General features: G+C 44.5%; 1 protein-coding gene across 3 annotated transcripts in view; it reads right to left on the reverse strand.

The window, feature by feature from the left end:
• Positions 1-622: 622 nt before the first annotated feature.
• mosmoa (modulator of smoothened a) overlaps positions 623-27,717 on the reverse strand; it is a 29,792-nt gene continuing 2,697 nt past the window's right edge. The window contains exons 2-4 of one of the 3 annotated variants that reach the window (XM_084328857.1): positions 26,105-26,190; positions 12,932-13,144; positions 623-1,675 (exon numbers count right to left, since the gene is read on the reverse strand). In XM_084328857.1, coding sequence (XP_084184983.1) covers positions 1,491-1,675; positions 12,932-13,144; positions 26,105-26,117 — 411 coding nt within the window. In that variant the 5' untranslated portion in view covers positions 26,118-26,190 and the 3' untranslated portion in view covers positions 623-1,490. Of the gene's footprint in view, positions 1,676-12,931; positions 13,145-26,104; positions 26,250-27,717 lie in introns of all 3 variants that reach the window. The other 2 variants (XM_084328856.1, XM_084328855.1) reach the window with 2 other exon arrangements.

Below are 27,717 nucleotides of genomic sequence, written 5' to 3' on the forward strand. Positions count from 1 at the left end.
GGGTGTACTTCAGTAGAAAATTGTTCCTACATGAAATTGCTCATAAGCTCTGTGGATTATTTTGAGTAACAGGGTCATGATTTTTTTCAAATGTACTGTATTTTTTTTGGTGCTTTGAGCGTCACAAGCCATTCAGTTCCATTGTACTGGAGTGACGGCAGACATCTCTACAGCAGATATATCCAAAACTAAGCGAATCGCACTGCAACAATCTAGATGGATATATATTACTCCAGGTAAGGGGGAAATGTGTGGTGTTTTTTTTTTTTTCATTTTTGTGGGGTGAAATGTTTGAAAATGCCCAACCCTAGTCCTAGGTCATAGGAAAAACATGTAAAATCTTAAACTAAGTGGTATAGTCCTTTAAGGTGGCTAACTCTCCGTTCTGCTTGGGGTCAAGAGTGCAACCACACTCCAGGGGCGGGTCCTTAGTCTCTGCCCTCCTTGCTTTCACCTCTGTTACCTGCTCCCGAGTCTGGCCTGGTTGGGAGACGAGAGAGGCGCACCTCTCTCTCTCTCTCTCTCCCTCCCTCCCTCCCTCCCTCCCTCCCACAGCAGCCTGCTTGCCGGCCCAGACAGCTGAGATCCCAGCTGCCCGCCCCGACCAGACATCTGGGGCTCCCTACGCGACGGCAGGACGACACCTTATTCCAAAGCCATTCCGGCAGAGACCCCGCCCCTCCGTGTCCTCCCCATAAAGGTTCCATGAACCTCAATTACACTCAAGACTCCCTTTAGTGACATAAGTTGTTAGGAGGAGGGGGGGGGGGGACACACACAATGTACAACAACATAAAGAAAAACACACACACACCACAACTGAAGAGAAGCCAGAAATAGAAACAGGAGCGGTGGTGACAGCATCATTTTCTCACTGGGGGGGGGGGGGCATGTGTGTTTGTTGAGGGCGAAGTGGGTGGGTTAGAGGTCAGGAGTGGGGGTGGGGAGCAGTTTGTGGTGTGTGTGTGCGCACGCATGCCCGTGCGGCTGTGGCTACGGTTGCCACGGCGACGGCACAATGAGCCGCAGTGGTCGCTCCGTGTCACCGTGATGCACCACCATCACCACCTCTTGCACCGTTCTTACTCCCCCCGTTTGCTCCTCCTGCGTGCCCCCCCCCCCTCCCTGACCCAAAATCACACTCCCAAAGTGCAACGACGACAGAAGACGAGTGTGTTTTAAATAAAGAGTGGCAGGGTGCTTCCTCAGCCGCCTCCCCTCACACCTCCCTGCCGACACGCGTCCAGAGTCAGACCTCCTCCTCCTCAGTGTTTTCTTCATTTGTTCATCGTTTTTAATAGTAAAGTTCGTTAACTCTACTGTGCCGTCCCTCGTCGCACACAAACAGACAGGTCAAGAGAGACTTCTCATCAGTCTGCCAGAGTCTTGTTTTATTTAGTCATTGTGTGTGTGTGGTCGTTGTTGTTTTGTTTTAGTTTTTTTATTCTGTAAAACTTTCCTCAAAGCCCCCTGGTCAAGGTCAGTGGTCTTCAGCCCGGTAGGCAGACCTTCCCTGCAAACAGTAGTCCTACTATAGTGAAGAAGATGGAGAGGACGAAGAGCACATAGGAGGAGCCCACCACCGTGTTGTTGGGGAGCTTGTAGGGCTGGCCCCCCACCTCATTGATATAGAAGCCTATGGGGAAGATGAGAGCCGCCATGCAGAACAGGATCACTGTGGAGAGAGAGAGAGAGAGAGAGAGAGTGTTCACCGTCTTATAGTACTGGTATATCAAACAATACAATTAGGACTCTATAATCATTATACATTTGCTTAAATCATACATACAAAACAATATCAATATTAGAAATATATATTAAAAAAAAGAATTTTGATCACACATTTTATTTTTGGGAAATATATTGATTGGTTGCCAGATCAAAATGTAATCCCCGATAAGTGCATGGTGGAGATCACAACACAAGCTCCAGAATGTCAGCGCTGGTCATTTGTCTCAATACTTGTGACGACTTGAAATTAGGGGACATGACACATAAAACGGCATTGTTTTCATATGGTTAAAAATATGTTAAAATAAATAAATAAATAAGCCTCATGACAGCAGACATTCTGAACGTTTACCTCATAGTCATAATAAAATGTATGTAGACTTGACGAGCAGTCATAAAAGGCATCTCAATTATCCTTGCTCTGGCCCCTCCTCGGCCTAGTAAGAAGAATCCCCAACAGTTTCAATGCTGACTAAAGCAAATACATTTCAACTGCAATACAGTGCAGCATTAAATTAACGGTGTGCCAGTGTTCCCCACATGCAGACGTAAGCAGTTAGCTAGTTGGTCTGTACAGTGGTATGGTGGCAAGCCATGTAAACCAACAAGTGGAAATTGATTGTTTGTATTTATCCCCGCTTAGTATAGGATATAAAAATAATATATTAAATCAGGTTCACCCATTTAAAGAGGGCTAACAAGAGACTGTAGGAGATAAAGAGCAATAAAGCCAGTTATCCAACAGCCAACAGTTATCTATTCTACATAGATAAGTCAATCCCCGTCCAGGAGGCAATTTCATAAACCACTCAACCGGGGAGCAACACTTCAGAGACCACACTTCAAAATGGAATACAATCTCCAGATTTTGATTAAACCACCTATGTACAAAGTGGGTATTGTAAGTTAGGGGTCGGCGGTATGGCCTAAAATCTATATCATGGTATATTTAGAAATGTGTAAAATAATCATGTTTTCTTCTTATAATAATAAAAAATGCTTTAGGAGCAGTACAAGACTGACTCTGAGATGGTAACAATTTATTCTGCACACACGCACACGATGTGGGAAGAACAGTGGGGTTTGTGGCTTGCTACCACCGTAGATCAAAGCCCATCAATAAAGGCCTTGTGAAAAGGCACTCAAGGTGTATAAATAACCAGTATAATTACTTAAAAAGCTAATCCAATTTAGCCCAAACTAAATCAATTCACATACATAAATTCAGAGAACTTCTCAAGACATGTGAATGGTGACCATTAAGCTAGTTAAAGTCTCTGAATTAATGCTGCTCTAGACAAAATATTATCGATTTGTAAATAGTCAGGAAAACGGAACTCTTTTCTCTCTCTCTCTCTCTCTCTTTGGAAGAGTCATCAGGCGACATTCTAAGCACCGCTTACATCAGGGGTTCTCAAACTTTTTTTATATCACAACCCCATTTTATTTAGAATTTTCTTTGGTGACCCCACACTTAATGTATCGCGTAATTTCAACGTGGAATTAAGGAATATCAAAATAAAAGCACACGTTGTTGAACTTGATCATGCATTTTCCAAGCACATGTAACAATCAAAATAGGCCTTGTTCTGGAGAAACTGGGCCGGTAAACTACAGTAGCTCCCTTCCTCCTCAATACTTACATACATATAGTCCGCCAACACGTCTCTTGAAAACTGAAAACGGAGGACTGGTCCATTGTGTACACTAATTTACCCGAAGAATTGGCCTATGTATGCCATGTTACACGCAACTATGTTACCTTTAGTTTGCCGATTGCTGTATCAAGCAAATTTGTGACACTGTCGGGTATGACCATCATAGCATGCAAAATTATAGCTTGCAAAATGTTGTGGAAATCAAAATCTTGGCTTTCATTCTCCGTCTTGTCAAGCTGCTCTTTGTCTGTAGCTGAATCTCAGTGGACTCCAGGCTTTGACCTTGCTGATTTGGTTGAACAGAAATTACTTTCATCAAAAGTAAGCCATGTCCGCCAAGGCACCAGATTCAGACACAGATTTAGTCTTTCAGTGCAAATAGGTCAACACTCCGCTCATCTATCCAATTGTGAAGTGGGAGAGAGAGGAAAATAGCCGTTCCTATCTCTCATAAATACAGTATGTATTTTATTTAATGTTGAAATGTAATCGAAGGGGCTGTAGACATCATTGCAGAGGGCAGCTGCTGAATGTGTGCTACAGAGATGCAGCTAAAGAAGCTCATAATTTTGATACTTGTTGTGCTGGCTCTTGACTAAAATGTCTCTAGTCTCCACTGCCAGTACCAGCCAGTGAAGTGAGTTCTGTCTGGCTAACCTGCCGCGCTGGGCAGACACAGCTAATATTGAAGTCTGTCCCCCTCCCTGCTCAACGCTCAGGCCATGTGTTTATCTACAGTGGGCCAGAACCACAGTGGCCGACAGCCATGACAGCAGAAGGATGCAGGAAAAATTCAGCTACAGAGGAGCCAGAAATACCTGGCTTAGTGTTTCCCTAGCTACCGTAGCAGTCAATGAGTTGCCTGAAGAACCTTGCTCAGTCACCTCAGCAAATAAGTATTTTATGAGCTTCAGCTGAATGGACTAATGTCTCTACATACTGTACATACTGCATAATATGATTGATTGATATTTTTTATTTTTGTGTCTTACATACAGATGTATGCCCAGCCCATATGGGCTTACAAGACACAAACAATAAGTATATATAGTATACTTGACAATAAGTATATAGACCAAGATGGTCACAAAAAAGAAAACAAAATAAAACATAATATAACAAGCTGTAAACAATGTATGTAAACAAAGAAACAAGATTAATTCATATACAATTATATAGGATATAATGTGTTTGGTCTCAAGTGCCATGCTTTCTCCAAAGATCCTGCAAAGCTGAAAATCTCCTCCACAAAAAACCAACTCAACATAACTCTCAGACTGCCTAAACAAATCCGGATTTACAAATAGAATTTTCTCAAATAAAGCCCTCCTCAAATCGGTGTACAAGGGGAGGCTGTATAACTGTCTTTTTACTATTATGTACCCTACAACTATGCTACTATACTAATACTACTACTTATCATGCTAATATGTATTACTATGCAATCAGAGTGTAACAGTCAAGCTCAATACTATTTGCTTACTATTTAACCCTTAGCTGCGAGAGCGGTACCTCTCTCGCTGAATTTGTAAGTCACGTTGGATAAAAGCTAAATGACTAAATGTAAATGTATAACAGGGGTGAGTAACCTTTTTGGCAATGAAACCTACTTTGCCCTTTTCCAAGGCTGGAGAGATCTACAATCACCACCCAAGGAGACAGTGAAAATCACCATACATTTTAAGTATTATCATTAGGCTGTCTAATTAGAATAATGCAAACAAAGAATAGGTCCATATTTCAATATTAATAATAAAAAGTTAATTCTGACTATCTAGGAAGAAAGGAATATGCACATTGATATTATGAAGCAATAAAGAAATGAGGCTTTCTCCAGCACTTGCTCCAGTTTGCTTATTAGGCCCCAGTGTATTAGCCCTATTACAAAGTATTCTACAAATGCAATTGTGGCTACTTAATTTCAAAATTCAAGTTTATTAAGCAATACAAATTAATTATGTGATCATCAAATAATCAAAGTTTATTTGACATTCAAGAAGTCATGCATGGTACAACACAAACTAATTGATATATTCTCGTATTCCAGAAGCAAATGAGTCCAAGCATTTTCATCTAGTCAAAAATGCCCCTCTGCTCTGCCAGTGGACGTCTGAACAATAATAGCTAAATAAAAGCCACAGCCAGAGGGCACACCTGACACACACACCTTCCAAACATCAAATAAAAACATTTGACAGACTACATCTGACTAGTCTCATGACATGTCAGACCCAGGCGATGTAAAATAGGAGAATGAGGGGTGGGGGGGTAACTGTACATTGGATTATTATTGACGAAACCTTACTTGGTCCCAAGAAGAGGGTCTCGTGTATTATTGGGTTAGGACATTTACTGTACATTGGAGGGGGTTGGGTTAGGACATTTACAGGGGCCAGTTTTGAATTGCAGTCTCCCGTAGGTGCTCCTTGAGTGGTTTTAAAAGTGGGTTGTGATTCACATTCCTTTGCAGCTGTGGGTAGGGCGTTCCACATTGATGTGGCATAATTGCGAAACGTGTTTAGTCCCTTGTTTGAGCCGAATCTGGGTTTAACATGAAGCTGAGAAGCTGAGCCCTTTCTCTCCTTCTCCTCCAAATCAACAAATAACCAAAAGCGAAACACTATTCAGAACTTCAGTTAAGTCAGTAACTTAAATACTTGCTAACTAGCTATAGTTTAAACACGGCTCAGAATGTCAGTAACTTAACACTATGATCGCCGTGGACGAGTTTACACGTCATTCCTAGCCATGCTCATTCTGCCGAAGATGCCGTAACTCGTCTTTGATGTCAATATTTCAAAAATCTGTCACCGAAATCATATTTCCTTTCCGGAGCCCTGAGACACACTGCAAAGCTCCACTCAACTCTCTAGCGGTTCAAGAGCGCCATCTGGTGGCCGATCGCCAGCCGGAAATTAACCTTTGAACCGGTAGTGCTCATCCATATGTGGTCCGGGCACTCGCTATCGTTAGAGAGACTCCACTCCGTATTGACACAGTGAACATCGATCGGTGCAAATAACTCGAAAAAACAACATGATTTGGACGTATATACTATTATACAACCTGGAAATGGATCGGGCATTTCTCCATCCCATAATAGAAAAAATTCTGTTCCACGCTCATCTGCCAGCGGCGCGAGGAAGCCACGGTAAGATTCAGCGTTATATTCTAACGTCTTCTATACTAACTGATCTGATGAACATATGACCCACACTAGATGAATCATCTAACGCTGCCCACGGAATTATAAACGATCCCCCGCCCATCCAGTCATCATCAGATGATGCGTAGAAACTTCTAGAACCACGTCCAGTTGAAATTTTTTATCTCGCACAGATTCCTACCAAACTGTATTTGATCATCAATATAATGCATTTAGGGCTATAAATCACGTTCTGAAGAAAGCTGCAGAAAACGATAAAAACATACTTATACTTTAGACCATATTTTAGTATGAATATGTGAATGAAAAAGTTTAACATTGCTACACCCTGAACAATACATATAGGACATTGAATGGGCCATAATAATGGCAATTTAGCAATAGAATTTAAAAAGTTATAGCCCTGCAAAGAAGGGGAACTTCTCCATAGACAAATAGAGCTGGCGAGGGATGGTAAATTATGAATTTAACCCATGGCGATTAAAGTGTTAAATACTTGCTAACTAGCTATATAGTATATAGTATAAACACAGCTCAGAATGTCAGTATCTTAACTTAAATACTTAGCTAACTAACTATAGTATAAACACGGCTCAGAATGTCAGTAACTTAAATACTTGCTAACTAGCTATAGTATAAACACGGCTCAGAATGTCAGTAACATAAATACTTAGTGGCATAAACCCTGGTTTTGGATACATGGGCAAGCATGCTGCCCTATAAACACCAAGAATGTCAGTAAAATGTTATGGTGTTCAACCTAATGTAATGTTTTCCTACCAGGAACGTTCATAACCTGGTACCGTGTCGACATTGTGTGGAAGTGTGATTGACGCTGATGTCAACCTAATGCTTGTGGGACACCACTAGGGGGCAGAGCGGCTAAATGTGAGTGACTGTAAGTAAGTTATTCGCTCTCAAGTAACACAGAACAAATTTGTGACGTTTGGTGTTGTTGACTCAACATTTAGCTTATTATACAGGACGGGTGGTAAACATTCTCTCTAATAGACCTGTTCGCTGTTTACAAACATACCGTGTTCGAACCAATCAGCAATACCAACTGAGTCACGTGACTAATAGGGATGGGTACCGAATTCGGTACTTTTGAGGTACCGAACCGAAACACGTCGGTACTACCGAGTATCGAATCAAGTGAGAAACCGAGAAAAAAAATAGAAAAAAAAAAGTATTAATTTTTTTTTTTTTTTACTTTTTTTTTTTCATGTCAACGTTCACACGCACAATATATGCTTACCTAGGATTTGACTTGATTCAACAACAAAGCAGTCGGAGCAATGACAAGCCGAAAACTGTCGAAATTGTAGTTATTTGAAGTTTGGATTTCTTTTTTTACGACTGAGGTAGGTAAATTAAATTTCTTGAGACTAAAGTACCGAAAAAAGGTACCGTTGGGTACCGGTATCGATTCACAGGTACCGGTACCGGTATCGGTTCAAATGTGAAAGGTACCCATCCCTAGTGACTAAGTTACCCGGGACCTGCGCGAGCTGCTGCGCCAAAAGAAGTACAACAAGGGCTCTATGGAGAAACCATGGCACTCCCCTGACTAAAGGTTTTTTCAAACGAAAACAGCTGGATGTCATTTTGCCAAATCAGCATGGCTGTGAGCGTGAGTCTTTCACCTTTTACATATCTAGCTTTGGCATGGATTGATTGTTTAGATCGCTAGCATGGCTAACGAATGCAAATATATTGTAGTCTGCCCCGTTCTTCTGACCAGGATTACGTTCCTTTCTGCCCCGGTGATGCGCACGCACACAGAGTCTGACGTATACAGCGAACAGGTCTATAGCACACGAACACCCTCCTCTCTAGGCTTTGTGGAATGTCAATCACCTTCATGTTTAATATGACAAAAAAGGATCCTCTTCTCATTCTGTGTAGAATGGTAGGTCACAGTCTCTTGGTGTCTCTTCCTATAGCCTACCCATCCTTAATTATGCTGGTTTAACCATGTGATCATTTGTGGCTGTAAAAGGGCAGCCTACACACCTGGATGTTACCTGTATGGTTGTAAGAGGGCAGCCTACACACCTGGATGTTACCTGTATGGTTGTAAGAGGGCAGCCTACACACCTGGATGTTACCTGTATGGTTGTAAGAGGGCAGCCTACACACCTGGATGTTACCTGTATGGTTGTAAGAGGGCAGCCTACACACCTGGATGTTACCTGTATGGTTGTAAGAGGGCAGCCTACATACCTGGATGTTACCTGTATGGTTGTAAGAGGGCAGCCTACACACCTGGATGTTACCTGTATGGTTGTAAGAGGGCAGCCTACACACCTGGATGTTACCTGTATGGTTGTAAGAGGGCAGCCTACACACCTGGATGTTACCTGTATGGTTGTAAGAGGGCAGCCTACACACCTGGATGTTACCTGTATGGTTGTAAGAGGGCAGCCTACACACCTGGATGTTACCTGTATGGTTGTAAGAGGGCAGCCTACACACCTGGATGTTACCTGTATGGTTGTAAGAGGGCAGCCTACACACCTGGATGTTACCTGTATGGTTGTAAGAGGGCAGCCTACACACCTGGATGTTACCTGTATGGTTGTAAGAGGGCAGCCTACACACCTGGATGTTACCTGTATGGTTGTAAGAGGGCAGCCTACACACCTGGATGTTACCTGTATGGTTGTAAGAGGGCAGCCTACACACCTGGATGTTACCTGTATGGTTGTAAGAGGGCAGCCTACACACCTGGATGTTACCTGTATGGTTGTAAGAGGGCAGCCTACACACCTGGATGTTACCTGTATGGTTGTAAGAGGGCAGCCTACACACCTGGATGTTACCTGTATGGTTGTAAGAGGGCAGCCTACACACCTGGATGTTACCTGTATGGTTGTTAAACGGGCAGCCTACACACCTGGATGTTACCTGTATGGTTGTAAGAGGGCAGCCTACACACCTGGCTGATACCTGCATACTAGTCCCAAAAGAAAAGGCTGGCCAAAGAGCCACCTGGGGCAGGGATTCACTGAGATTAAAATTTAAACCAGCAAGGCTTGGTGTGACTGGATGACTGACGAAATGATGGATGTCTTTATCACAGTTGTCCAAGTCGTCCAGCGATCGACTCAGACCTTGTGATCGACTCAGAGGCCCCTTGTGATCGACTCATAGATTTAAAAGACACAGGAGGTCGTCTTCCTGCTGAAACTACTGTAGCTCAGCTGCAGTCATAATCTGGCTCGGCTGTGTGCATGTCGATGATCACAAGTAGGCGGTGTAACGTGTAGGGGCCCGGGGAGTGTAGCGTCTTGTGTACAAGGGACTGACGAGGGACTGGGTTGGTGTGTAGTGTACAGGGGACAGAGCAGGGCCTGTGCTAGTGATACAAAGCTACCCATTCAGGTGGCAGTGGCTCTGGGCCAGTTACGCCTACTGGTGCAGCCTACACACCTTCCCCCCAGCCGTCATCACCTGTTAGCCCTGACTGAACACACCCACTCTCACTGCTACCATCATCCTTCTCTCTCATCATATCTCCACCCATCTCCCCTCATACAAACACACTTTCAGCTCTATATTCAGTCTATTTACCTCTACGTACATCATTATCCATTCACCTCTCCTTGCTCTACCCCCTCGCCCCCCCCTCTCTCTCTTTGTCCCACCCCCACTATCGTTTCCTCACTCAACCTCTTGCCCCTCCCCCATCCAGCCCACAGCTCCTATTATAAGCCGCAGCCCATCAGGATGTTCAGCATCGCAGCTAGAGTTCAGCAACGTCAGGGAAAAAGCCCTGCCCTCTCCCTCCCCCCCTCTCTCTACTCCCCCTCTCCTCTACCAGAGGCAGGCTCTCGGGTTACAAGTGATACTTTCCTCCCGCTTTCATACCTCTCCCACCTTTCTCTCTCAAAACTAACAAATACACCTTATACACTACAACTACAAGTAGAAATGTCTCCAGCCTCAATCCTTCTCTCTGCCATCATCTCAATGGTCTGAGAGAAAGAGAGGGAGAGAGAGAGAATCACTACGGAGATGCTGAAATGACCAATAGAATCACAACGATTACTCCCCGTTGTCATGGCAACCTCCTCACTTGCCTGTGTACCTGATTGTGAAAGAGTGACTCAACGCCCTCCAATTTAAGCTTGTGACAAATTTGTATTAAACACAATTTTTTTTAGAGACGTTTAGAATTCTGTAGTATTACATATAATTAGCGCTGCACCCCCGCCCCCCCCACACACAAACATACACACACACAATAGTTGTATGCCTCTCATAAACATACACACCTTTCAGCCCAGCCAGTCCCACACACCCACACTTTGTATACCTGAATCAGCGGCGCCACTGAAATGGTGGGCATAAGTGCTGGGCTAAAACCGATATTTTCACATCCCTCCCTCCCTCCCTCCCTCCCTCCCTCCCTCCCTCCCTCCCTCCCTCCCTCCCTCCCTCCCTCCCTCCCTTCCTTCCTTCCTTCCGCCCACCCACCCTCCCTCCCTCCCTCCCTCCCGATGTAGAGAGGACTGGATACAACTGCTCACAAAGGGATGCACTGCCGTGGTTGCCAGATGATAAAAAAAATTATCATAATATTTAAAAAAATATATATATATATATTTTTACACAGTCAGGCCAGGCCAGTGTTTCTAGTTGCAGCGGCGCAATAGTTAGATAACCTAGGTGGGTAACAACCAGGAGATCACTGCAACTTGGAGAACAAGTTGGAGAACTATCTCTCTATCTCTCTCTCTCTCTCTCTCTCTCTCACACACACACACACAAAGGGAGCCGCATGTGATTGGTGGAGGCGGGACCCTTACAAAAAACTAAAAATCCATAAAAATCAGTGTTGTTGCTAATCATTGACACATGCTAGCCTGTAATAATCCCCCCCAGAAAAATCTACTTTGCATTTGATATATTGCAAATATATGTCATCACACATTAGGGTTAGAATTATAAAATTAATATGTGGTGTTATGATCAGGGCTGAAGTTGAATAAAAGATTTATGAAAGAAAAAGTGGTAAATTATTTCAACATAGTAATATTTTTATGGCGTTTTTGAAGAGGACAATTTTGTCCTTATTTTCAATCTGACATTACAAAAAAACAGAAAATCCATCAAAATCAGTGTTGTTATCATACATATGCTAGCCTGTTTTTTAACAATAATTTGTGATGCCATCACAAACACTGGCATTTAAAGGGTAAACATTTAAAAATTCCTGCACCAGAATGCAGGAAATGAAGTCTTTGTAACAAAAAATTTCCTGGTGGGGGACCCCAGACCCCCCGCTTAAAAAGTGGCCTGACTGGGGCTATATTTTGCACTAAATTTCCTGGCCTGAATGATTTCCCCAGTCCGGCCCTGGTTAAAGGATAACTCCACTTTTTTTTTAAATTAGCTTATTTAACATCTTCCCTGGAGTTAGACAAGAAGATGCATACCTTTTTTGTCTCTGTGCGTGCATTTTAGCTTTGGGAATAGACGCTCCGTTAGCATAGCTTAGCTTCATCACTGGAAGTGGGGGAGGACAGTAGCCTTACAGTGCCTTACAGTGTATTGCAAGGTCTGACATTGACCAAACTTGATATGCATGACCTTGGTGGGCTCTAGGTCAACTCCTGAAAAGGGGGTCAATGTCAGACCTTGCAATCAAAAGTTAGGGGTGCACTGAAATTATGGCAAGGGTTATTAGCCCCCTAACTTTTGATTGCAAAGTCTGACATTGACCCCCTTTTCAGGAGTTGACCTAGAGCCCACCAAGGTCATGCATATCAAGTTTGGTCAATGTCAGACCTTGCAATACACTGTAAGGCACTGTAAGGCTACTGTCCTCCCCCACTTCCAGTGATGAAGCTAAGCTATGCTAACGGAGCGTCTATTCCCAAAGCTAAAATGCACGCACAGAGACAAAAAAGGTATGCATCTTCTTGTCTAACTCCAGGGAAGATGTTAAATAAGCTAATTTAAAAAAAAAGTGGAGTTATCCTTTAAAAGCCTCCAATGCTTATTAGTGTGTGTGCGTTTGAACGTTTGCATGTTTCACCATACATTTCCATTTATAATAAAAAATAAAAATAAAAAAAGATTTATACTTTTTTTTCTTTTTCGTTATTTTTTTTACCTCCTATAATAGTAGTCGCGGCTCTCTGACACCGTTATTCTGGGGGTCGCGGCCTGAAAACTTTGGGAACCCCTGATCTAGACCAATGATCTGTTGACCCCATATGCCTTCCTGGGAAATGCCTCTCAATTTAGCAATGCACAGTTTTGCATGGCCTTGGACAATCCAATCAGTGTTATTATAAACACGAGCCACTCCCAAAACAGGAAGGTAAAGAACCACTAGTTGATAAGCATGGGACTGCCCACTTACTGCCTGTGAAGGCGATCCAGCGGGCGTATTTGGTGGCCTCGCGGCGCCAGTGTGATGCCACTAGCAGACCACAGGTGACGGTGAGAGAGATGATGCCCATGATGATGAAGAAGAGGGTGGTGACCCACTCTGGAGGAAGCCGTGGTGGGATGCAGGTACGGTCCCGGCCGTGGATGGTCTGGCACTGCCGGACGAGACCTACAGTCAGGGCACCTGAAGAGAGAGAGGGAGAGAGAGAGAGACAGAGATATAAGAAAGCTCATCAATTCACATACATTAGCACACCTTTGTGTGTGTGTGTGTGTGTGTGTGTGTGTGTGTGTGTGTGTGTGTGTGTGTGTGTGTGTGTGTGTGTGTGTGTGTGTGTGTGTGTGTGTGGTTCAGTGTCAGTGCTGGAGGACACTTGGGACAGAGATGGACACACCCTGGCTGTTGCAGAGATCTAACCTATGACCTTCTGGTGGTCTCTCTGACCATCAGGCCAACCGGCCGTGCCCCAAAAGACAATGGCTACCACCGTAGTATTATGTAGTATATTTGTGGAAAGGAAGAGTTGATGTACAAGACATAACAACGAAATCATTAGCAATGGCTTACATGCCTTCTGCTTTACACAATGCTCTCCAGAGAGCTGGAAAACACACAAGACGAGCTCAGAGCGTCGGTTCTAAACTAGCCTCCAGCTTCAGTCACATGTAGCGGCTCCAGCAGAACAGTCTGGCGATGCGGCTACAACATACAAAGTCTTCTGTAGCCTCAGAGAGAGAGAAAATAAAAGGCAACTGAAGAGCTCCTGAATCTGGAGTAAAGCTTCTAACACAGGGCCCACGTGTGACACAGACAAGCACTTGATCCCACATAGACGGGATCGGCAGGCTTCAACACAGACTGCAGCTTTGAAAAGAACAGCGTGGTTTTGCCTATGGGTTGGAAGAATACAAGTATGAGGGAAAAATGATGTGAAAAAAAGAGGAACAGTGGGAAGACACATGACCGAAGACAAAGAGTGGAGTGGGATTTACATTTACAGGGTACTACTTGGTAGCAAAGTGCATGACACTACATTATATTTATCTATTATTAAAAGAGATTTGCACTACATTCATACCTCATTTGCACCTTACCTCAAAGTTTTGTACCTCATTTTCTGCATTGTACCTCACGGTTTACTCATTTTTACTCACAGTACTTAAGACTGTACCTAGGTTGTACTTTATATTGTACTGTATATTCCTCTTTACTTACTTTCTTACTTTTTTTTACTGTATGAAGCACACTCTCAGGGGCTCATACAGAACCAAGCATTTCACCATAAAGTATGTGTATTTTATTGTGATAATTAATAAACAAACTTGAACTTGATAGTAAAAGAGTTTGTGCCTCCATCACAGAAGAGGCCTCTGGAGGAGAGGACTGAAGCACGGTGCCTCCACTGACACTGAAGAGAAACAAATAGAGGGATGGATGGATGAATGGCTATAAAAATAGGCTCCTTTAATCTGTCAGAGTCAGTGCCTGCATGGAGAGCAGGAGCTCTTTTCTCCGTCCTAGTGGGCCCAATTATGTTAAGAGCGGTGGTGGAGTGGTGATTTGATATCTGGTTGCACTATGTTTTAATGACGTCACGTGCAGGCGTGGGCTCCCGCGCATGCGCATAAATGTTACCTCGCGAATACAGACGATGCCTAATTGCCTCTCGGAATGGAATGTAACACATTTCATTCACAGGTTGTGTGAATGGTCCAACTGTAGTATTTGAACACACCTGACGACTAGGGCTGTCTTAAATACTTCGAAGCTTCGTTCGATGGCACAAGCTTCGAACATTAAAAAAAAAAAAAAAAAAAATTTACTTCGGTGTATGTGTGTGTGTGCATGGGGCCATTGGGTGGGGCCGGGGGACAAATACACTGGAGGAAAGTAACCCAGCTCAGCACTGCCCAAATTATATCATCACTATTGCCTGTTTGAAGGATATCATCCTCAAACACATATACACCACCTACACGCCTATTCTCAGTCCTTGCCCCACAATGGTGGAATGAACTACCCACCCCAGTTAGGACAGCCGAATCCCATCCAATCTTTCGCCGTCGACTAAAGACGCACTTCTTCAACCATTATCTGAAATAAAATTAAAAAATTAAATAAAAAAAATCTAACCCTAACTAACCTTACTGTCATGCACTTGTCCTAATAAACTAACCTACACTGTAACACGCAACACTTTGATGAATATTGTTACTCAGCTGATAGAGTTGTATCCTTCCTGATGACCCGTCGTACAGAACTTGTAAGTCGCTTTGGATAAAAGCGTCAGCTAAATGACTAAATGTAAATGTGAATGTAAATGTCTTGTAGAATTCCACACATAAGAAAGAAAGATACTGGGATGAATAAACAAAATAGGAAATAAAATGTAGAAATGCATGCAATACATAAATAAATATGAATCTCCATATATGAAATAGAACATTTAGATAAGGTGCTACTGAGATGTTTTGGTGAGTTCTTTGTTTTTTTGTGGAAGTAGCCCTTCTTAAAAATGTATGAACATTCACTGATAATTGGTCTGTAGTGGAGTCTACAAGGTCTACATTGCCGGACCTTGTAGACTGACATAATTCTGTGCATAGTTTAGTCTACACAGGCCATATTTCAAATAATCAAAATCTTACTTCATTCATCTTAAACATTCTTGATTTGGGGGATTGGTAGTTCCCATGAAATCTGAAGTTGTTCAAACGACAACAGCGATCCACCTTGAATTAAATCACACAGCCGTGTTGGCTGTGTCACAGTCACGAAAGGGGCTACTTAATTCATTAATCCAATCCACTTTATTTATAGAGCACATTTAAAAACAACAAAGTTTACCAAAGTGCTGTACAAGTCCCACAACATAAGATACAAAAAAAAAAAAAAAAAATTATATATAAAAAAAAATTAAAACCGAAGCTCGGCCCCGAAGCTTCGATTGCCAAACAAAAATTCGAAGGTCAGCCCTACTGACGACCTGAGCTATTGTTATGCAAAGTAGCCAGGTGGGTACTTGCCGCAGAGTCGAGTGGAACGCATTCTTGTGTGCACGAGCGTGCTTACGTGCACATCCGTGCTCCTGCTCAAAGACCTGCTGCATCACTGGTTAAGAGGCTGATGCTCCCGCTCTCTCTCTCTCCGTCACAGAGTACAGACCTGAGCCAAGGCCAGACAACCTCCTCCCCACTTTCCAGTTACTTTCACGCACAATATTTGATATTGTGATATTGCCAACAGACCAGGCTATAGAAAAGCTCACAGGGTCACCAAAAGTTTTTTCTCTAGGGCTCATCAATGTTCACAGCATATTTTGTAACGCATCAGGAGATGCTCTAATTTGAAATGTCTATGTTTGGCCTGATGGTGGTAATAGAGGATAGGTCACAAGGTCACCCAAATCTATAGGAGTCTTCCTCTAGGGGTCATGAATATTCACAGACAATCATGTGACTGTACAACAAACGGGTCAGGAGATACATTAATTCGAAAAAGTAAAAGTATACATTTGTGGCACCCAAGGCCCTGCTCCGGAAGGTTGGGGATCTCACCCTCAACATAGACGGCTGCTCCATTTGCCCATCCCCAAAGGTCCACAACCTGGGCGTTATCCTGGACTCCACCCTTTCCTACCAAGCCTGTGTCAGTTCCGTCACTAAATCCGCCTTCTTCCACCTCAGAAACATATCCAGACTCCGACCATCACTTTCCGACTCCACAGCTGAGACCCTCATCCATGCCTTTGTAACCTCCCGCCTGGACTACTGCAACGGGGTCCTGTCCGGGGTCCCAAGCGAAACCCTGGACAGGCTCCAGTATGTTCAAAATTCAGCTGCCAGGGTTCTAACCCGCACCAAACCCTGGCAGCACATCACCCCCACCCTCATCCACCTCAACTGGCTCCCCATCAAATCCCGCATCACCTACAAAACCCACCTGCTCACCTACAAATCCCTTCACGCTCTGGCACCTCAGTACCTCACTGACCTCCTCCACCCCCACCCTCATCCACCTCCACTGGCTCCCCATCAAATCCCGCATCACCTACAAAACCCTCCTGCTCACTTACAAATCCCTCCATGCTCTGGCACCTCAGTACCTGACTGACCTCCTCCACCCCTACACTCAGTCAGGGTCCCTGCGATCCACGGACACTGGTCAGCTCTCCATCCCCTGAACCAAACTGCGGACCTTCGGGACAGAGCTTTCAGTGTGGCAGCTCCCACCCTCTGGAACTCCCTCCCCGCAGAACTCTGCACCGCCCCAACTCTGGACTCATTAAAAAAACTGCTCAAAACCCACCTCTTCAACTTGGCCTTTAACCCCTAATCTCCCACTTTATATGTATATGATGTTGTGTCTGTCCACTATCTGTTACTTTGTTATCCCCCCCCCATGTAAAGCGACCTTGGGTCTCTTGAAAGGCGCTATATAAAATGAAGTTATTATTATTATTATTTATTCTTGGGAGTCTCATGAACTCAGACTAGCGGGGTAGGCAGGAAGGGCACCAGGTAAGGGAACACCCTAACACACACCATTAGAAAAATACAGAGGCCCATGATCATATCATGTCTCTATTTTTTTTATTATGGAGAGTAGTATCATAAAAGTATCGATAAGTATCTGCATCGATTAGCAGTCGGTCTCGATATCAGTATCGATAAAATCCTAACGATATCCATCCCTCCCTAGTCACAAAAAGATAAAGAAAGCCACAGATGGCACGAGCATATGAAGTGTATATCTGGATATTTGTCACCTAGGCAACAGTGGATCAAGAGGTAGAGCGGTCGTCTGGTAATAGGAAGTCCTGCTACTGTACAGCTCTGTATCTCAGTCCTGCTACTACTACAGCTCTGTATCTCTCAGCCCCACTGACAAAACTTCAACTAAATTAGGAAATTCTCCTTCTTCCGTCTCCCATTTGAGTTGTGGCAGGTGTGACTCGGCTTGGATCTCAGACTCTTGAAAGTGCCCACGACATCTACTAGCTTGAAACATGGCCAGGGTGGGCTACAGATTCATTCTACTGTAACGGTCCATCACTGAAAAAGACAGAGAGGAATGGATTTGTGCCACAGAGTGAGTCACGAGCAGACTGGAGTTGAAGCAAAAGGCATACTTTGAGGGCCAGGCACTCAGGATGGAAACACGCTCTGGTGGGGAGCCATTCAATTAGCCTGGGTTCTTTCATACGGGGGATTTATACATGAGTAAGCAGATTGGTGTCGCATCACTCAGGCCTTGCTGATCACAGGTCTAGGGCGATGGAAGATGGACTCAGCGGAATACAGAGACCGTGGGGGGGTTGGGTCTTACTCTATAAATTGGTTGGGGCATCAATGTAGGGTGTTTCAGTAATGAGTATTTGGATGATGAATGTGTTTTTCTCACTAAGTGACAGTTACCCAGCCACCAGCATTGCCTCTCTCCAAAGCAATCCATTACTCCTGTTGTAGACAAAACGGCAAGCACCCACCAGACATGGTGAGAATCACCAGAGGCCCCATGATACAATATTATCACAATATTGAGTCACAATACTATAATATTACAATATTGCAGTTTAATACTTTGTTTCAACTGCAAATTATGTCCACAAGGGAAAACGTTGTTTGCAATAAAAATATATACACATCATCTGTTTTATCTAATAAGATCATTTTCTGTCTCTTCACTACACTCTCACTGTTCATTTTTATTGCAGCAAAATGGAATGTCAAGCAAAATAAAATAAAATGTATATTTGGCGTCAGTGTATCAATATAATATTTAGCATGCAAAATATCATGATACTATGCTGTATTGATTTTTCCACCACCCAGACTAAAAACAGACCTCCAGGACAACAAGTTGTACTACTTGTTTTGTTCCAGTCTACTCTCTACAGCGTATTTCTCTAAACCTCAGCATGTCAGCAGCTAGGACTGCTAGACATGTCAAAAAACTAAACGGAAAACCACAATACTGCCACCTACAGGTCTTCAGAAAACTCCACAATTCTCCACTTGCACAACCTGAAAGTAGGCACTTCCGGCTGACTTCCGGTTGCCAATGGTACTTCCTGTCCCATCCAAATACATTGGTTTTAGCTACTTTTCTCCCCTTATTTAAACAACTTTGTCGTCACAGAGAGGCAATGAAACGTTTGTATTATTATAGTATAGAATGTATTTAATAAGCAAACGTTTGTCAGCAGGGTTTTTGGGCTGTATTTCATGTAAAAACGTTTACTGTTAGTTTCCTTGCTCAGCCAGCATTAGCCTTCATTAGCTAACAGAAGCTAGTGGTTAAACAGGCCGGATTAGCTTTGAGCTAACTATCTTTCCCGACCCATGTATTCATTCCATTCTAAACATAACGTTAGTTTACAAAACATGACCTGTCTATATAACGTTGAGGAACAAATTATAAGTGTGTGGGTGTGTGTTTTGGTGAACATTGGACTGCAACAGAAAATGCATCACAGTTACAGACAGTAGCTACTGTTAGCTGCACTCAGGCTGGCTGCACTCAGGCGGCGCGATCAGCCTGTTGGACAGGGAATGAAGATCTCCAGCGAACACTTCATTGCCTCGGATTATGTTGTTGGGGGTGGAAGGTTTGTCCAGAAGACCACTAATCAGCTGAAGCCTGATGCGGTTCCCTCGGTCTTCGACAGACAGACCGGCGCAGGCTTCCGGGAGCGATGGCTAGCTAGTTAGCACCAGCCGAGGACCGGCGTTAGCTGCCGGGAGCAATGGCTAGCCAGTTAGCACCAGCCGGGGACCTGGAGCGATGGCTAGCTAGTTAGCACCAGTCGGGGACCGGCGTTAGCTGCCGGGAGCGATGGCTAGCTAGTTAGCACCAGTCGGGGACCGGGAGCGATGGCTAGCTAGTTAGCACCAGTCGGGGACCGGCGTCAGCTGCCGGGAGCGATGGCTAGCTAGTTAGCACCAGTCGGGGACCGGCGTTAGCTGCCGGGAGCGATGGCTAGCTAGTTAGCACCAGCCGGGGACCGGGAGCGATGGCTAGCTAGTTAGCACCAGTCGGGGACCGGCGTTAGCTGCCGGGAGCGATGGCGAGCTAGTTAGCACCAGCCGGGGACTGGCGTCAGCTCCCAGGAGCGATGGCTAGCTAGTTAGCACCAGCCGGGGACCGGGAGCGATGGCTAGCTAGTTAGCACCAGTCGGGGACCGGCGTCAGCTGCCGGGAGCGATGGCTAGCTAGTTAGCACCAGCTAGTTAACTAACGCCGGTCCCCGACTGGTGCTAACTAGCTAGCCATCGCTCCAGGTCCCCGGCTGGTGCTAACTGGCTAGCCATCGCTCCCGGCAGCTAACGCCGGTCCTCGGCTGGTGCTAACTAGCTAGCCATCGCTCCCGGAAGCCTGCGCCGGTCTGTCTGTCGAAGACCGAGGGAACCGCATCAGGCTTCAGCTGATTAGTGGTCTTCTGGACAAACCTTCCACCCCCAACAACATAATCCGAGGCAATGAAGTGTTCGCTGGAGATCTTCATTCCCTGTCCAACAGGCTGATCGCGCCGCCTGAGTGCAGCCAGCCTGAGTGCAGCTAACAGTAGCTACTGTCTGTAACTGTGATGCATTTTCTGTTGCAGTCCAATGTTCACCAAAACACACACCCACACACTTATAATTTGTTCCTCAACGTTATATAGACAGGTCATGTTTTGTAAACTAACGTTATGTTTAGAATGGAATGAATACATGGGTCGGGAAAGATAGTTAGCTCAAAGCTAATCCGGCCTGTTTAACCACTAGCTTCTGTTAGCTAATGAAGGCTAATGCTGGCTGAGCAAGGAAACTAATAGTAAACGTTTTTACATGAAATACAGCCCAAAAACCCTGCTGACAAACGTTTGCTTATTAAATACATTCTATACTATAATAATACAAACGTTTCATTGCCTCTCTGTGACGACAAAGTTGTTTAAATAAGGGGAGAAAAGTAGCTAAAACCAATGTATTTGGATGGGACAGGAAGTACCATTGGCAACCGGAAGTCAGCCGGAAGTGCCTACTTTCAGGTTGTGCAAGTGGAGAATACTGCCACCTACATGTCTTCAGAAAACTCCACAATACTGCCACCTACAGGTCTTCAGAAAACTCCACAATACTGCCACCTACATGTCTTCAGAAAACCCCACAATACTGCCACCAATAGGTCTTCAGAAAACTCCACAATACTGCCACCTACAGGTCTTCAGAAAACTCCATAATACTGCCACCTACAGGTCTTCAGAAAACCCCAGAATACTGCCACCTACAGGTCTTCAGAAAACTCCACAATACTGCCACCTACAGGTCTTCAGAAAACCCCACAATACTACCACCTATAGGTCTTCAGAAAACTCCACAATACTGCCACCTACAGGTCTTCAGAAAACCCCACAATACTGCCACCTACAGGTATTCAGAATAGCCCACAATACTGCCACCTACAGGTCCATACGGCCACCTAAAATCCATTTTTCCTCAAGGGTTGAACCATGGATTTGAATGAGCATAATTGTATAGAGGCCTTGCACAGAATGTGTGTGTAGTTCCATTTTTTCCAGTATGGCTACTTGTAACAGTTGGTAACCACATTCAAAAGAAAATGCCTAATTTCTGTGCAGTGGTAGAGTAGGTAAAAAAGTGGAAAAGCACAGTATTACTGTTCCAACTATGACTCGTTATCAAAATCAAGTAATAAGACACCAAATTATTATGTTTCCGTTTATATATTTCTCATATATAAACGCTTTGAGAAGCTAGTGAAGGGCTACATTTGCTCCTCCCTCCCCATCAACCTGGACCCCCTGCAATTTGCATACCGCCCCAACAGGTCCACGGAGGACGCCATAGCCCATGTGCTGCATACAGCAGCATCACACCTGGACAAGAGGCAGGGGAACTATGTGAGAATGCTATTCATCGACTACAGCTCAGCATTCAATACCATAGTCTCCTCCAAACTCATAGCCAAGCTCAGGGACCTGGGCTTGAACTATGACCTCTGCCAGTGGGTCTTGGACTTCCTGACGGGCAGACCCCAGGTGGTGAGAGCAGGCAACTGCACCTCCTCATCCATCACCCTCAACATAGGGGCCCCACAGGGCTGTGTTCTGAGTCCCCTCCTCTACTCCCTGTACACACATGACTGTGTGGCTCAGCGCAGCAACAACACAATCATCAAATTTGCTGACGACACAGTAGTGGTGGGCCTGATCTCTGCAAACGACGAGAGGGCCTACCTGGAAGAGGTCAAGGTCCTGGCGGGATGGTGCCAGGAGAACAGACTCTCCCTGAACGTCAGCAAAACAAAGGAGATGATTGTGGACTTTAGGAGGTCGGGGGTCAGGGACTACAGCCCCCTCAGCATCGACGGGGCACCGGTTGAGAGAGTGAACAGTTTTAAGTACCTCGGAGCCCACATATCCGAGGACTTGACATAGACCACACACATTGACAGTATTGTGAAGAAGGCACGACAACACCTCTACTTCCTCAGGCGCCTAAAGAAGTTCCAAGTGACCAGTCAGAATATCCTTAAGAACTTCTACTCATGTACAATAGAGAGCATCCTGACTGGCAACATCACCTCCTGGTTTGGGAATAGCACTGCACAAGACCGAAGCAGACTACAAAGAGTGACACGTTCAGCGGAACGCACAATTGGAGGGGGGCTTCCCACCCTCCAGAACATTTACAACAAGCGGTGCAGGGGTAAGGCTAAGAGAATTATCAAAGACTCCAGCCACCCGAACAACTGCCTCTTTGAACTGCTGCGGTCAGGCAAGCGATACCGGAGTCTCAAGGCGAGCACAGAAAGACTCAGAAGAAGCTTCTATCCCCAGGCCATCAGGCTGCTCAACGAACAATAAACACTATGCAACAACCATCAAATGCACACAGCACACACACACACTCACTTTAAACAAACAACACACTGCAGCACCCACTCTCCACACTTTAGATCACCTAAACACACTTTATATTTATTGGTAAAGGATTTGCACTACAACTCGTACACCTTACTGTAAATTGTACCTAAATTGTACCTCATCCCATTTCTGCTTTGCACTATATAGTATTGTATATTAGTACATTGCATAGTATATTGTATATTGTATGGTAACTCAGTTACTTCTATTCTGCATCGAACATTGTACATATGTCTACACTGAACACTGTGACCTCTATTTTTACTTCTTTTTACATGCTACTTTATTTTATTTCATACTTATCTTGTCTAGCACAGTCTCTGGAGCGTAACCGTAAGAAGCATTTTGTATAAAAGTATTCTGTACTTCTGTATGACAACTATTAAAGAAACTTGAATATATCAACACATAGCAACCGTTGTCTCTTTCATTGCCATGCACACAACGATGGTTGCCATGTTAAAGGTAGCCATGTTAGAAGACTAACTACACATACATTCTGTGCAAGGACTCTATTGATTACACAAGAGACCATTAATTGACACATCAAGCACACGTGGGCGACTGGGCGCCCCACTGGGCGGTGACACAGAAGTCCAGGGCCCTCATTTATCAACATTGCGTAGAAAGTTTTCTCCCCTACGTACAGAATTTAGAATGCATCCAGTTATAATTGCGCTCCTGTTGGGTCGTTGAGTTGGTCAGAGGAGTCATTAGCCGTGGCTTCAGTGGATAACCCCGATCACCTGCATTTAAGTGATATATAATTTTTTTTTATTAAAAATACCCCAGTAATAACATTACAATTTGATTTAATAAAATTAGGCCTAAATGGGTAACACTCACCAATAAGCAATGAGTCTTCAACAGCCCCTCCCTGGAGACGAAGGGCTTCTGCACAATAATTGTGTGTTCCTCCTGGCCACCGGGCAACGACATTTATCAGCCACATTACAGATTATCTGTACATTGACTAGCGACTAGTCAGATTTTATTAAAACAGAACAAAAAAACAGAACAATTTGATCATGGGTGAACAAAACATTCAATGCGATGTTGTTTGTTAAAAAATTGCTGTTTTCAAGGAATTCCAGGCCTTGACTTGACCTTGTGCGAACCCTGTGGTTGACATTAGCAGGTAACGTTAGTTTAGGTCATCGAACTGTCCGCTTCATATAATATTTTTTCAGATTCGCACACATCTATTTTAGTCGCAGAAATGGAGAGAAACACTCACACTGTCAAGTCCGAAGTTTTTAGCGGCTGGGTATCACGATACCTTTCTAGTATCGGTGTATCGCACAACCCTAGTTGTTGTTGGTGTGAGAATCTCCTGACCTGGGGCCAGGGTGGGCCTCCGCTCTCCTGTCCAGAGGAAATCCTGTCCCCTTTATAACACCCAGTGAAAACACAGCCTTTACAATAACAACCAAACAGACTCGACCCTTCCCAAACCACACGCACAAACATTGCCAGTGGCTCAATAGAAATGCCTCAGCAGTCTAGAAAAGTTAAGATAACAAACTTCTAAAAGCCGCAAAATGGAAGGCTTTGTATTCGTAATCCTGTGTGGGCTACCTACATAAAGGGTTACCTTCTGAACCGACACTCAAGAATGCCGCCCTTGGTGCCTGTGCAGCTTTTATTATAGGAAACGTGAAACTGAAAAGACGCTCCGTATCTTTATTGCCTCATCTCGTCTCATTTCTATGGCAGCTCAATTCTCTTTGCCTCTCCGTAATGCCTCTCCTTATCCAATAACGACTCGATTCACGGTAAAGAAAAAATGAAGGTCACGGCTCAACGGACTAAAAAGGCACCTGAATGTCCCACTAGAGCCTCCTCAAAAGCCTATTTCTGAAGTGGGCCACATATTCCCCAGTAACCTTGAACACTCTTTGAGGACTGGAGGTGAGGAAGGCAGCGTATGCAGGGCCGGTGACAGAAGCAGGAGAGCATAGGCTGGGTTTTGATAGCAGCAGTAATGGCACTGTTTTATGAGCGTTTCCCCCGGATCCTCCAGACTCCTGCTGCTTCACTGGCTTTCAGCAGAATGCCTGCCATACAACAGACAGGCACGCCATGGTACACAGGCTGGACAGGACACACACACACACACTCATATTCATTGATCTGATACGACAAAATGCACAAAAATATGCAGCGTTTACCGTTTAGTCATGTACACACCACCAACATAGGAGATGCACACAAGAGATGAATCAACAAAGTGAACGTTCCATCTCGTTATCTCGCAGGCGTAGACTCAGAGACATTTGGGCTCTAGAAGACATCTGGATAAATAAACGTTGAGTAGAAAATGAAATGTATGAGCAATGGTGCAACGCCTCATTTCCCCCCCGATGTAGGCCAGTGGCGGGGTGGCATAGCAGGACCTGTTGTTGTGTTGTGGATGGGATGGGGTGGGGTTGGTTTTGAGATGTTGAAGCTGGATAACGCCTAACAGAAAGAGTGACCATCTCACTCACTTGCTTTTGATTTTACAGCAATGTACTGTCAGTCCCCAGCTGCCTCACACACACTGATGCACACAAATAAGCCCATTCCTCATGCGGTATCGATATTCCCTTCATGTTTCATGTCCCATTCCCCATTGTCCCTCTCTGTACTCATCACATCCCCCCATGTTGACTGCACTGCTCTTCTTCCAGGCATCGCAGTTGTTGTCCTCCTCCTTCCTTGCGCCCGTCTCTCTCCCTCTCTCTCCACAGTTTCTCACCATGTCACAGTCTAAAATGAGAGGAAACGACAAGCCCGGTGTCCACTCATCTTCAGAGTGGCGATGCCATCATTAGTGGGCGGTGAACAGGCTAGTGGTGGTGAACAGGCTAGATATAAGGTTTCAAAGGGTGCTTGATACTGCCACCTGGCAGGATGTGGCCGGTATTGCACTTTGGCAATATCAGGATGATTCCCCATGTTAACCCTGAGGTCCGTGTGCCTGAAATGAATAGAAATATCGAATAAAAGAAATCATGATGAAAACCCGACTATACTCGGGTCTGGCGCTGAACGGTTGGCGAGATAACCCGACTATCCTCGGGTCTGGCACTGATTGAGTTAAGAGTGTTGGGGCCTGGAATGGATTATTCTTCCACTTTTTGTATGAAACATACATGTCATCATACTGTTCCAAGATCAATTGACTTCACTGGTCTAAGGTTGAATTGTCACAAATTAAACCTCACCTAGACCCGACATGTGGGAGGAAGAGAGGCAGACCGAAAACCACCTGGAACAGGAGATGAAGAAACAAGAGCTGTCCTGGCAAGATCTGCAGCGGAGGGCACAAGACCGGAGAGGAAGGAGGAGCTTCGTCAGCGGCCGATGTTCCTTTGGGAATTTAAAGGCCTAAGTAAGTAAGACCCGACAACATGTGACCCTTGCAAACAGGCTCCTGCTACACACTTCTGAGACTGCTCCAAACTTTACTGCAATACTTTTCAAGGTCACTTGTAGTCCGTAGGAGCCTGACCCCTTTCCTGCACAATTTGGAATAAACACAAATTCTTAGGCCATGATATTGTCTCCCTTTTTCTACCTTAGCTGTTAGTGTGATACTTATGAAGTGGAGGGGTGCTGTTTTTGAGGTTGGAAAAAAGATTTGACAAGCAGTAATGGGTATAACCGAAAACTTTGCCTTAACCTAGTGACAATTCAAATCTTACATGAAACTGATGAGTTCATTCCAGACCAGCACTGCTTTGTTAAATTAAACAGCTTGTCTAGGATAAGAAACACGGATTGTGGCAATTATTAAATGAATAATAGGCTTTCTTGCCTATTAAACATCATGGGACAAGCCTACCTTCGGGTCAAAGTCGATATTCTTGTTAGTGCTGTAAAGCCCCTTCTTTAGCAGTCATCAGCAACCAGCTCTCATACCACACTTCCTCTGTATTCAGGTTTTCATTCAACATGAACACGACAGGTATAAACTGCACTAGACACCAAATGAATGATAAACAAACGTGGACGTCAAACATCTGTCTACGGGAGAAGTGTTCATCTTGTAGCATGGCAGCCAGCCCCCCTTTCTACCTTTTCTTCTTCTCTACTTTTCCCTCAGCTAAGCGCCCGGAAACACATCAGGTTAGGGAGGAAAACACAATGATAGGCCCGCCCACAATTACCTGTTTTTTCTATTGGCTGGTCTGTAACATCAGTCATATTTCTAATCATCTGAACAACTGGGCCTGTTGTTTTGCTTCATACTTGTTCCACTATACTATACTATGTCTTTTCTCTGTTGTGTTCGTTACCCTCTGCCTCGACTTGGGGGTGGGGTTGTTCACACTGGGATACATTTAGTCTCACTTACTTACCTGAACTAATCTAAGTGCCTAACCTAACTAATCTCAGCCAATAAGGATCATTGGTCTCTGGCAATGATGCAACTCTTTCTTATGAGTGGTTATGCTGGTAGAATGCTGCTACCTACTACCCTGGCCTAGAATGCTGCTACCTACTACCCTGGCCTAGAATGCTGCTACCTACTACTCTGGCCTAGAATGCTGCTACCTACTACCCTAGCCTAGAAGTTATAATCCTAGTAATCCTACTGTTATTATGTTACACAAATTCCCAATGTGAGGGTAGAGGGAGGTGTAAAAGGGGGGGGGGGTGCTGAAAATGTGAATGGTCTTCTATCACCTTCAAGTCTCATAAACTTGCCCAACAAAAGACCCATACAACCATCAAAGAGAGCAGTGGCGGCTCCAAGAGGAGAAGCAAGAGGAAAGAGATGGAAGCTGCTCGTTTTATAGCACCTCTCTCAAAAGAGGAAAAAAAATACTTCTGC

The sequence above is a fragment of the Notolepis coatsorum genome (assembly GCF_963971535.1).
Source record: "Notolepis coatsorum genome assembly, chromosome: 14".
In the NCBI taxonomy this organism is placed as follows: Eukaryota; Metazoa; Chordata; class Actinopteri; order Aulopiformes; family Paralepididae; genus Notolepis; species Notolepis coatsorum.